We start from the raw sequence: 13,011 nt of genomic DNA, 5'->3' as shown, positions 1-13,011 counted from the left end.
ACTCAATTTTTAGGGTAAACATACATATTTCATACCCCACTCTCTCGACCCAAAATCTTTACATTTTTTATTCGGCCCTACAATGCACTAAACTATTGGAGTATTTAATACTGCTACTTTCTTTACAATACAACAATGGTAAAAATTACTTCAACGATACTCTCCTAAGATTGCTTTCTCCTTGAAAGGATTTCATAGCAGTTGCTTCAGTTATGTACAATATGTTTTGTAGGAGAGTACGATATATGTATAATAATCTAACGGAGACTTCAGCTCCTGAGGAATTTCCAGGGACCTGTTCCGGTTCCTATCCTGCAAATGGTGAAGTAGAAAACAAACAGATTATTGCCTTATGCTTCTAAGTGTTTTATTTGGAGTACATTAACAATTAACCATACCTCCAGAAGCCTGCAAAAGCTCTTAGGCTCATATAGATGGTCAGAGCGACCCAAATTCCTACGAATTTATAACTTGATGAAAGAATGAACAAGAATACAATGCTGAATAAAACCACTGTAACCTGAACATAAATATCATCTTTATTGTAAATATTTACTAATTAATGAAAAAGGAAAATATATACATTGACATTGTCTTCAGATCATAATCAAGGAAGATATCTCTGGTCATAAGGATGTTTTTCCACTTGTATTAGGATTTTGGAGGTCTTGAGGGGAGGGAGAGGGTGGATTTTGATGTAAGCATCGACTGGCGGAGACAGTTTTAACCAAAGTGCTATTGAGGTAACATTCCAAAACTGCGATGTTTACCACAATTTAGTTAAAGTTTTATATTGATTGCTCTCTGTTAAAAGCTTTTGCACCACTTGAGGATAACACATTTGCTTTGTGTTATAAAGAAATTCGAAAGTTGGAACTTGGTTCTAAAGCTTGTTTTCTAAGGTTATAAGGAGTATTTTCAGTCTGGATTGAGCTAATGTGTTCAACAGGAATGTGGTGGCACGGGTAGGTGCACAAGGTGTTGTACAGTGATTTTGGACAACTCCGGAGCAGTTGTTAGCACGTTCGAGGACGAACGTATGTTTAAGCAGGGGAGAATGTAATGATCCGATCGGTAGTTTTGAGCTCTACGGCATCGTTCGACAGCTTGAGGCCTTGAGTAGCTTCACTTCAGGTATTATGACTTGTACGTGTGGTCAGAATTGAATTTTGGGAAGTTCGGAGTTGAATTGGGAAGAAAATTCTAATTTTGGAAGTTTTGAATTGGAAGAATTGACTAAGGAATGACTTTTGAGTAAACGACATCGGAATCGGGATTTGAAGGTTTCAATAGGTTCGTATGACGATTTCAGACTTGGGCGTATGTTCGGGTCGAATATCGGATCACCCGAGAGCATTTCGATACTTATTTTGGAAGGATGGTATTTTTAAAAAGTTTAAGAAATTCGTAAGTTTGACTTGAAGTGGATTTTGATGTTATCGATGTCCGTTTGGGATTCCGAGCCTCGGAATAGTTCCGTATGATGATTTTGGTCTTAGGAGCATTTCCGGACGTTGATTTGGAGGTGTGTAGGTCATTTCAGCGTCAATTGGCGAAAGTTGAAAATTTGATGATTTTTGGAAAGTTTGACCGGGAGTGAACTTTTTGATGTCGGGGTCGGATTCCGATTTCGGAAGTGGGAGTAGGTCCGTATTGTGATTTATGACTTGTGCGCAAAATTTGGCGTCATTCCGGAATGTTTTGGTATGGTTCAGACGCGTTCGTCAAAGTTTGAAAGTTTGTTAGTTTAAAGAAGGATTCGATCGTTGATTCGTAGTTTCGATGTTGTTTGGTGTGATTTGAAGGCTCGACTAAGTCCGTATCGTATTTTAGGAATTGTTGGTAGGTTTGGTTGAGGTCTCGAGGGCCTCGGGTGGATCCCGGATGATCAACGGATCGAGTTTGGACTTGGAAGAAATGCTAAAGCAGTTGTCTTCTGGTGTAACCGCACCTGCGAGGTTTTGGCCGCAGAAGCGGCCAAGAGGGACGCAGATGCAGATTTTTGTTGGGCAGTGCTGAGACCGCGGATGCGGTCATCTCGTCGCAGAAGCGGGACCGCACCTGCAGAGCGGGTAGCGCAAAAGCGTGGGCACAGATGCGCATGAGGGACGCAGATGCGCATGAGGGACACAGATGCGGCCCGCGACCTTGGCTTGGTTTCTCGCAGGTGTGAGACTTGGAGCCGCATAACCGGATGTCGCAGAAGCAACCTTCTCGCCGCAAAAGCGTAATTGGTGTTGGGTAGTGAGGCTTCTTTAAAACGGGGGTTTGACCCATTTTCATCTCATTTTGTCCATGAGAGTCGATTTTGGAGCACTTTTGGAGTGCCATCTTCATCAACTATAATGAGGTAAGTGATTTCTTCATATTGTGAGTTAAATACATAGTTTTTATATGGATTCAAACATGAAATTTGGTAGAAATTGTGAGATTTTGAAGAAAAACCTAGAAATTGGTATTTTTGAAATTTGACCACGAAATTGGACATGGAATTTGGAATAAATTATATATTTGAGTTCGTTGTGTTATGGGTAAAGTTTATCTTCAAAAAAACTTGGAACCCGGGCACGTGGGCCCGAGGATTGATCTTATAGACATTTTGAGCGGAGTTGAGAATTTTTTTAAATTGATTAATTATGGTTATTAGAGTATCTTTTGATTGGTTTGCACCGTTTTTGAATAGTTTTGGATCGACAGGCTTTGGTTTGAGGTGTTAGGGGCGTTGGAGCCGGTTATGGAACTTCGGAGCGTGGTGAGTCTCCTGTCTAACTCTGCGAGGGGGAAACGACCCCTAGGTGATGTATTTGTTATGTGTTACTTGTTGAAGGGGCTACGTACGCACCAGGTGACGAGAGTCCGTGCGTAGCTAGATTCATGTTATGTCCGGGTAGACTTAGGTTCCCGCCATGCTATAATTGTACTATTTGAGATGTCTATTGCTTTATAAATTCCCTTATTTTACATTACGACTTGAGACTAAACTTGCGTAGAGTGATAGGCTTGCTATTGTAGAGATTTGACGGGCTTCATGATAAGCCGCGAATTTAATTGTACTCTCCTACGAGATTCTCCCGCGTTATGCGTTCTCATCAAAATGTTCCCTTATAAATCTATAACTCACATGACTATTCGTGAGTGGGGTCGAGGACCCGTCAAAGCTTCTTATTCTAATGGGATCGGGTTATTCGCCTCGACAGGATAGATATATCTATGGTTCGTGTCGTTCGACCCTCGGCAGTGCGCATGCTATGATGGATCGGGTCGTACGCCAATGTGGAATTTATGTACCACACTCTCATGGGAGCGGGCCGTTCGCCTCGGCAATAAAATAGATGCATCTATGGTTTGGTAATGTTATGATGGATCAGGTTGTACGCCTATAAAATACTCTTATGAAATTGTGCGTAATAATTAGCAAGAAGCCAGCATATCTGTGAGCTTGTTCCTGATTGAACTGTGACAACCTATCTCGTAAGGTCCAGTATATATGTATTCCGATTGAGGAGGTAGCCACTAGCTGAGAGTCTGAGTTATTGCTGAGAGGAGGATTGTACCACGTGTTATACTTGCTACTTCATTTATCTTCTCTGATTCACATCTGCTTACTTCTACTGTATTTGTCTTATTGGACCACTAGTAAGTGTCGATGTCGACTCCTTGTCACTACTTCTCTGGGGTTAGGCTAGATACTTACTGGGTACGCGTTGATTTACGTACTCATACTACACATGCTGCATTTGTTTTGCAGGTATACATATGTATAGTGGTCTTTGGGCGCAGAGAAGCGACCCTTTTCGGGGATTTTACCGTGAGCTACATCTCATGTTACGATTTGTAGCCTGCAAAGTCTCCATTAGAGTTATTTATATTTTCCTGTCTAACTTGTATTTCAGGCAGATGTTGTATTTTATTATATTTCTTAGTTGATGCTCATGTACTTGTGACATCGGGTTTTAGGGGTTCCCACGAGTTGTTCACTATTGTGGTTCATGTAAATATTTGTATTCACTCTGTAAATTCTATTTTATACTGTTCAATTAAGAAAAATTATGATTTCAAGATATCTATATGAGTAATTAATTTGGTAAATCACTGTTGGCTTGCCTGACGGCGGTGTTAGACGCCATTGCGACCTATAGTAGATTTTAGGTCGTGACAATATCTCTGGTTATAAGGATGTTTTTCCACTTGCATTAGGATTTTGGAGGTCTTGAGGGGAGGGAGGGTGGATTTTGATGTAAGCATAGACTGGCGGAGATAGTTTTAACCAAAGTGTTATTGAGGTAACATTCTAAAACTGCGATAAAGAGGCAGTCCGGTGCACTAAACTCCTGCTACGTGTGGGGTCCGGAGAAGGATCGGAGCACAAAGGTCTATTATATTTCTCTTCAAAGTCTTTGGTTGTATTAAGCCTTCTGGGGATAATGGTGCTCACCGTAGGAGGAGCAACATCATCAGTGTTTTTCTTGTTCTTTGAAGAGTTGGGGTTCTTAGAAGAGGAGGCCATAATTAGCAGAAGAAAGTAAGAGTTTCTACGAAGAAGAAGGTTAAAGAGAGTTGAAAACAAGAGAGTTGAATAAGAAAAGTTGAGAGAGTTCGAAAAATTGTAAAGTGTAAAAGGAGAAGAATGAAGCGTATAAGTAAAGGAATAGGCGGCTAAAATCATGGTCATGATTAACTCGAGAACCGATGAGAGTATTTCTAAATTGTGGGATGATGCGTGTTTAGGGCATTAAATACGGAAGGACGTGCGTCTAATCAAGCGTCAAAAACTTTTTTTGGGGGGGAGGGGGGGATAAGAGAATTTCCCTCCAAGAAAGGTATCTTCACCAACTTCCCGGTGACACAAGGATATGCCACCGGAAAGCAGGGGGGCTATCTTTATAGGGCAAAATCTGTTCATATTAATTACTTGCATAATAGAGCGACACGTGGAGTCGGAGACAAATGAAAAGCGAGACAGGTGGAAATCAAGTCCGGGGGCAGCAATCTCGTTTGTTCTCGAAGGGAATGTTGCTCATAAAAACAAATAAATGTCTGTCACCCGATAGTATTCAATGGAGAATATTCTGCAGTATTAAATACATAATCCGTTATAGAGAATATGACATTCATAGCCAGCTGTTACGCAATCTTCAATGGCCCCCATAATTGTCATTTAACAGAGGCTTGATCCTAGGACCTAGTTCCCTAGGTGCAACTATAAATAGTGAGTTCAACAGCCATTAGAGGGACACAAATTTTCTGACAAACTTAGGCTATATACTATTCAAAAGCTTAATAACATTTTATTTCTTGCTTATTAATATTGCTATTACTGCCTTCGGGAGCAGAGCTCCCGGAACCAAGTTATATTTTGTCTTATCTCGATTTCAACGCTAAGTCGCATTTTTATTTTGATTTATTTATCATTTTGGTAACAAATCGATTCGCTTGTCTATAAACCACATAAATTTAACTGTACCGTTTTACGGGTAAACAGAAAGAGATAAGAGAAACGGACACTCTATCCATAGCATCCGTCCATAGCATCCACGGCAGATCCAACAATAGGTTCGTAGATTCAGCACTAACCAGTATTTCGGGCAAAAATACAAGTATAAATACAGTTAGATACATATTTCATACCCCACTCTCTCGACCCAAAATCTCTACATTTTTTATTCGGCCCTACAATGCACTAAACTATTGGAGTATTTAATACTGCTACAATGGTAAAAATTACTTCAGCGATACTCTCCTAAGATTGCTTTCTCCTTGAAAGGATTTCAGAGCAGTTGCTTCAGTTATGTACAATATGCTTTGTAGGAGAGTACGATATATATAATAATAATCTAACGGAGACTTCAGCTCCTGAGGAATTTCCAGGGACCTGTTCCGGTTCCTATCCTGCAAATGGTGAAGTAGAAAACACACAGATTATTGCCTTATGCTTCTAAGTACTTTATTTGGAGTACATTAACAATTAACCATACCTCCAAAAGCCTGCAAAAGCTCTTAGGCTCATATAGATGGTCAGAGCGACCCAAATTCCGACGAATTTATAACTTGATGAAAGAATGAACAAGAATATAATGCTGAATAAAGCCACTGTAACCTGAACATAAATATCATCTTTATTGTAAATATTTACTAATTAATGAAAAAGGAAAATATATATATTGGCATTGTCTTCAGATCATAATCAAGGAAGATATCTCTGGTCATAAGGATGTTTTTCCACTTGCATTAGGATTTTGGAGGTCTTGAGGGGAGGGAGAGGGTGGATTTTGATGTAAGCATCGACTGGTGGAGACAGTTTTAACCAAAGTGCTATTGAGGTAACATTCCAAAACTGCGATAAAGGGCCGGACCACAAAGGTCTATTGTACGCAGCCTTACCCAGCATTTTTGCAAGAGGCTTTCCACGGCTCGAACCCATGACCGTCACATGGCAGCAATTTTACCAGTTACGCCAAGGCTCCTCTTCATTCCAAAACTGCGATCTTTACCATAATATAGTTAAAGTTTTATAGTGATTGTTCTTTGTTAAAAACTTTTGCGCCACTTGAGGAGAACATGTTTGCTTTTCGTTGTCGATAGCAGAAAAAAGGAATGTCATGTGAGCTAATTACCATCGAGTAGGCAGAATATGCAAAGTCAGATGCACCAAAGTTTACACCGTCAAAGACAAAGGCCAGGGCATTGATTGGTTGAGTTGCTGCGACAAACTGAAATAAATAAGTTGTGAGTTCCAAATACATAGCTTATTTGAAAAGGTAGTTAAAGTGCACTGACAAGCATATTAGGATATGGCGAATACCGGTATGCCAATGCCAATTAGGTGGATGACATTGATGTCATTTGTAAATAATCTAGCTCCAAAGTGTAAACCAACTCCAAGGATGAGAGCTAGCACCAATCCTAAAACTAATCCCAACTGCAATTTTCAAGAATTCTAAGGTCAAAAATAGTTACATTACTGAAATCAAGGATATGTTCAGATCTACTACGGAACAACCTAATTACCTGTAATACTCTTGATGCTGTAGCAGTAGCTCTACTGAAGTCCTTCTGAGCAAACGCACTTGCTAGTATCGCCTGATATGATAAAGAAAGGTCAAAATTCCGAATTTTGATACATTTTCTTAATGCTGATGATTTTACAGGCTAGAAGATTAAAATAATAGTTATCGGCTTATCGCTACAAACTGCGTCAATATATGAATCAAGAAATATCTCTCAGATAACACTTATTCATCTGTCAATTATATTGTTTCTGCAGAAAAGATTAATATTAGAAATCTACGTTTGAGGCTAGTAGTACTAATTATTGATTCACATTTGGGCTTCGAAAGTGAATAATTTGCTGCGTTGTAGCGAATAACAATGTAAGGTGCTAACTCGCTTCGAGAAATGACACTCTAGTAGCGAAAGCCTTGTTGATGTTGCAACAACTATAGGTGTGCATATAGTGACAGGTTATTTTGAGAGGGAATAATTGCGACCTTTCTTCAGTACATCAGGAATTCAAGGACAATACGGTAGTAAAATTTTAGGATAGACATTCTTCCACTTTATTACTTAAGCATTTGGAATAGATCTTTTTGTAGCATCTGGCTGTTTTATTATTCGAGACAGTTGATAGAAACTGGCTTTTAGCAAATGAAAGGAAGATCTATATCACCTGACCCGCAACAGCCAACCCATCAGCTAAAAGAGATGTAGCCAACCAAACCTGCAAGCAGACCTGAAATGCAGCCATTTCGGTTGGTCCTAACCTTGCGGCCAATGATGCAGCTAATGTTACGCAGAATGTAACTGCTATTACCCTCATTAACAATAGAAATCCTGAAATTCCAGAAGAGAAAAATAGAAAAAAGATAGAGAAGTTAATCCACTAATTCATCTTTATACTTGAGCATTAAAAAATTATACTATTTAGTAGAAGATTGAAAAGCAGAACGAAATCTGGTCACTAAAGAATTTCAACATCTCGGGGAGAAAAACATAGTAGAAAGTTCAAAACTTGAGATATCTCAGATTAACTTAATGTTTGTTTCACAGAAGTAATGTTTCCTTTGATGATTTGTGCTGACTATGTATCAGAAAGCAAATAGGTTACAGTTACTAAAATAAAAGAAAGACAATGCATTTGTCAATAATCTTAAAAAGCTGTCAATACTCACTTCAACTTCATATTGCAATTGCCAAAGCAACAAAATGTTATTTACGGAGGAACACGAATGTGGTGACATGTGATATAAAAAGCGATCAAATTTCTTGTTACAGAGAGTCTGCAGCTTGAAATCATTAATTTTTATGAACCAAAAGTTTCTAGTTCAGATAACTGCAAAATCATGGTAAAAATAATCAGAAAACAGATAAGCTGAAAAAAGGGAAACAGCCTACCTATCACGATACAAAAATATTATTTAAGAATTTCTTAAGCCTCATTATAACAAATTTGCAGAACATTTTTTGTTGTATATCTGTCTGTAGTAAACATTAACAACATCGGAGAGAAGCTCACCATTTGTAAGAAATCGAGCAAATTGCAGATACTTTAGACTAGGAGGTAAAAGATCAACTTGTTCCATCAATCTCCAAAAAAGTATTACTGAAATTAGGTACCTGCACGACGAAGTCATATACGTAAGAATCTACATCTTACCATTTACCAAAATACTTTTCTGTAAAGCAATGATATATTGGAGAACTGTTCTCTCACAATTTTTGTCTTTTGGGAGACATGATAATCTACTCACTGTGAAATTACATGAGCAATCGCAGCACCTCTGACGCCCATATGGAATACAAAAATGAATATAGGGTCCAAAATTATATTTGTCAAATCTCCAGCCACTGATGATAACACAGAAACTAAGTTAGATTTTACTTACTAAGTTTCAAACAGAAGTAAATGTTTCTTAACTGAATTTTGAACTTTATCTATCTGTGGAAGCTTGATTCAATTTCTTAGTTGCTCACCAGTTGCAAAAAGTGGAGTTTTTGTATCTTTAAATCCTCGGAAAACTCCTTGCATCGCCAATGAGAGAAGAACTGCTGGTGCACCGAGTGACCTCAATTTCAGGTACTCTTGGGCAGGTTTTAACATAGGTGATCCCTATAATATGATAGGAATTAACGGAGGCGGATTGACCATATATTCAACAGGTTCAACTAATCCTAGTATTTTTGACACGGATAGATATATGTGAAAGATCGCAAATATATAGTAGTACATGTTGAATGTATAATTGCAAAAGAAGAATCAATAAATAGCCGCTCACTCAACCGCTGAAAGCCGGCAGACGTATAATATATGTACAATCCATGTATAATATGTTTATAACCGTGCATAATCACAGTATAATCTATGTATACTGGCTAGGAAAACTAAACAGTGAATTCGGCCGGCTATTTATGTAAAGATCCCATTTCAAGATGAATTTAGCGCAAAGAACCTTAAAGATAGAATCGTTCAAATTTAAGTCTTGATTACTGGCAGTAAATACTGGCCAACTGTATGATCCCTTCCTCGGCCCAAGAAAACTAAAAGAAAAAGTAGACATAGGTAAAATTTTGCATATCATTCGACAAAAATTTGTGTCTTTTGCTACTTTATTAAGAACTTTACTCACAGATTTGACTCCCATGAAGTTTAATATAGGCTTTGCTCCAGAAATTAAAAAAGCTGCTTGGATGAAGCCGAGGATGGCACCGATGATTAATGCAGACGATGCAGATGGAATGTGCCTCTTTTCCGGCTTTGGCTTCAAAACTTCAAAGGTGGTAGCTATCGTTTCGGACTTGTACATACTCCCTACAAAATCAATTGATAAAACGGAAGTGAATATCATTATCACAAAGCGGAAGGAACTTACATGTAAACTTTTCTACATAATGTGACAAAAAAAACATGTTGAACATGGATTTCCTACTTACTACTTTGAGGTATGAGCTCTTTGTTTTCACTGTTTGATTGGGACTCTGTATCCAATCCTTCGGCTTCTTGTGATTGTAGATCCTGGCTCTCAGTGTCTCGTGATTCGGGGCTTACTTTTGTGATGGTATCCTCCTCAGCAACCATAGATGTAGTGACACTAACAAGTGGGAATATTGCAATCCTCGACGCTTGATTAAAAACAGCAATCGAAACTCCCACAGCAGCAAGCTCGACAGGACCTATATCAGTAAATTTTGATGGTTATAATCTGTTACTGTAAAATGGTAAGTCTAATGAATTTTACATGATAATACCTATTTGGCCAATGAATGCTGTATCAACAAGAGATGCAATAGGATCTGCTGTTAAAGCTAGTGCAGCAGGGATGGCTATTCTTGCAATCTCTTGGCCTAGCTCATCCAATTTAAATACTGATCTGCTCATGCCACACAATGAATAAAAGAGAAATATATTACTACCAGTAACTTGTGAAAATCTAAACATATCAAAAACATCAAAAGTCTCTTAGGGATATTAAATTAGTACATATAGCACTATGTGAAAGGAATGAGCAAGTCCATAAGAAAAAGGCAGCCAGTGCACAAAGCATCCCGCATTTATGCAGGATCGGGGAAGGGCCGCATCCCAAGGAGGTGTCATGTAGGCAGCCTACCCATCAGTAGCTGATTCCACAGCTCGAAATCTTGACCTATAGGTCACACGGTAGACAACTTTACCGTCGTTCCAAGGCTCCCCTTCGAATGAGCAAGTTCATAATCTAAAACAAAAATTGATCTAATAGATTTTCAAGAAAGTAATTGAGTATAACTATCGGATCACCTAAAAGATAACTACATTTAACCATCCTTAAAACTGGAACTAATAACCTTAAAAACAAACTTACCTGCGACATGTAAAAACGTATTAAAATAGACTAATAGTGTTGTACATCTTCTTTATAATGATGATCACAAATATGAACAAGGAAAAAACTTAGAAATACCTTGCTTCCCTAAAGAAAATGCAGAGTGGGATTTTTCCATTATCTGAATATGGAACTTCTTTCTCTGCCATACTAATAGCTAACTCAACCAAGAAAATGGTTTCCACTCCCCTCTACTGAAAATGGTAAATTCACAATATTAAATACAATTCAGATTTTCTTAAAATACATTTAATGTACATCTCCCCCCCCCCCCCCCCCCACAACAAGACCCCTTTAACAACTTAAAACACTCATATATGATATATGTACATGTTTTTGTATTAATGGAAAAAAGTTAAGGAAGATACAGCAAAGTCACAACTCGCTTCCAAGAAAGTTGAATTTGAAGTTTAAGTTTCAAATCTAATTAAGATCAAACAAAGAAAGAAGTTTCACTCATTTGACAAGAAAAAGTCCCAAGAAAATTCAAGTGGAAAGATATACCGAGTAAATACCAACTTACAAGAATATTTTGAGCTTGGAAAATGGAATGAAAGAGAGAGAAGCTTCAACTTTAAAGGAAAAAGAATTGTGTTAAATTTAATAAAATCTTTTCATTGTTCACTAAAAAGTACCATACTATTAATGGACCTAAATTAAAGATGCAAATGAGAGGAAGACAACACTCCTTTAATGCAAAAGTTTCTCTTCTTTTTTCTTTTGTTTCTCAAATTGCTCGAAGACCAAAATCATGAAGTTGGCTCTGACACGTGTCTACGATGTATTTCAAGAAAGAAAACACGTCTTGGAAGTCCTTACTAGTCACTTTCTTTAAATAGTTAGACGTTATAAAATAAAGACCGTAAAGTAAAGACAAATATAAAGAGAAACTGATATATTATTCAAACTTCAAATTTATGTACATAATGAACTGAATTCTCCTCTATTTATAGAAGAAAGGAAGTTGCTGTGTAAGCTGCTACTGCAAGCTGCTGTGTAAGCTGCTACTGCAAGCTGCTTGTAAGCTGCTGTGTAAGTTGCTTGTAAGCTACTGTGTAAGCTGCTTGTAAGCTGCTGTGTAAGCTGCTTGTAAGCTGCTGTGTAAGCTGCTTGTGCCAGATATAGATAATCTTCTATCATGGGTAATATTTATCCATAACGGAGTACCGAAAGGATAAGCTTCTTCAGGAGGCTTATTTCCAATAGAGTACTAAATAGATAAATATATTTATGGCGGAGTCTCATATGGATAAACTTCTTCAGGAAGCTCATTTACAACGGAGTACTAAATGAACATCCATAATATAATATATTCATAACACTCCCCCTTGGATGTTCATTAAAAGATAATGTGCCTCGTTAAAACCTTACTAGGAAAAACCCCATGGGAAAAAAATCCTAGTGAAGGAAAAAGAGTACACATATTTAGTAATACGCATTGCTAGCTGCCTCATTAAAAACCTTATAAGGAAAACCCTGTGGGAAAAAACCTTAATAAGGAAAAAAGAGTACATCGCATATTTTACTCCCCTGATGAAAACCTTGTTTCAAATATTTAAGTCTCCGCATTCCAATCTTGTATACCATCTTCTCAAAAGTTGAAGTTGGTAAAGATTTGGTGAATAAATCTGCCGGATTGTCACTTGAACGGATTTGTTGTACATCAATGTCACCATTTTTCTGAAGATCGTGTGTGTAGAATAATTTGGTGAAATGTGCTTCGTTCTATCTCCTTTTATAAATTCTCCCTTCAATTGGATTATGCATGCAGCATTGTCTTCGTATAAAATTGTGGGTCTTTTCTCACATTCCAAATCATATTTTTCTCGAATAAAATGAATTATTGATCTCAACCATACGCATTCCCTACTTGCTTCATGAATGGCTATTATTTCAGCATGATTTGAAGAAGTAGCAATAATAGATTGTTTTGTGGAGCGCCATGATATGATAGTACCTCCACATGTAAACACGTACCCGGTTTGAGATCTAGCTTTATGGGGATCAGATAAATAACCTGCATCTGCATAACCAACAAGATCTGCACTATCTTTGTTAGCATAAAACAAACCCATATCAAGAGTTCCCTTTAAATATCGCAATATATGCTTAATCCCGTTCTAATATCTCCGTGTAGGAGAAGAGCATATCTTGCTAG

General features: G+C 37.8%; 1 protein-coding gene across 7 annotated transcripts in view; it reads right to left on the bottom strand.

Moving 5' to 3' along the window:
• LOC104092489 (protein DETOXIFICATION 42) overlaps positions 1-11,582 on the bottom strand; it is a 42,980-nt gene extending 31,398 nt beyond the window's left edge. The window contains exons 1-15 of one of the 7 annotated variants that reach the window (XM_070188050.1): positions 11,369-11,580; positions 10,932-11,047; positions 10,243-10,364; positions 9,928-10,167; positions 9,624-9,805; positions 9,447-9,515; positions 8,971-9,106; positions 8,748-8,844; positions 8,513-8,613; positions 7,667-7,830; positions 7,009-7,080; positions 6,803-6,919; positions 6,615-6,710; positions 5,976-6,097; positions 5,543-5,889 (exon numbers count right to left, since the gene is read on the bottom strand). In XM_070188050.1, coding sequence (XP_070044151.1) covers positions 5,847-5,889; positions 5,976-6,097; positions 6,615-6,710; positions 6,803-6,919; positions 7,009-7,080; positions 7,667-7,830; positions 8,513-8,613; positions 8,748-8,844; positions 8,971-9,106; positions 9,447-9,515; positions 9,624-9,805; positions 9,928-10,167; positions 10,243-10,364; positions 10,932-11,002 — 1,632 coding nt within the window. In that variant the 5' untranslated portion in view covers positions 11,003-11,047; positions 11,369-11,580 and the 3' untranslated portion in view covers positions 5,543-5,846. Of the gene's footprint in view, positions 1-44; positions 313-398; positions 501-2,341; positions 2,362-5,542; positions 5,890-5,975; positions 6,098-6,614; positions 6,711-6,802; positions 6,920-7,008; positions 7,081-7,666; positions 7,831-8,512; positions 8,614-8,747; positions 8,845-8,970; positions 9,107-9,446; positions 9,516-9,623; positions 9,806-9,927; positions 10,168-10,242; positions 10,388-10,931; positions 11,048-11,221; positions 11,321-11,368 lie in introns of those variants that run through there. The other 6 variants (XM_070188051.1, XM_070188052.1, XM_070188054.1 and 3 more) reach the window with 6 other exon arrangements.
• Between the last annotated feature and the right edge of the window lie 1,429 nt (positions 11,583-13,011).

The sequence above is a fragment of the Nicotiana tomentosiformis genome, chromosome 11, assembly GCF_000390325.3.
Source record: "Nicotiana tomentosiformis chromosome 11, ASM39032v3, whole genome shotgun sequence".
Classification (NCBI taxonomy): Eukaryota; Viridiplantae; Streptophyta; class Magnoliopsida; order Solanales; family Solanaceae; genus Nicotiana; species Nicotiana tomentosiformis.
Note: the sequence above shows the minus strand (reverse complement) of the source record. Positions and strands in the feature narration are given on the sequence as shown.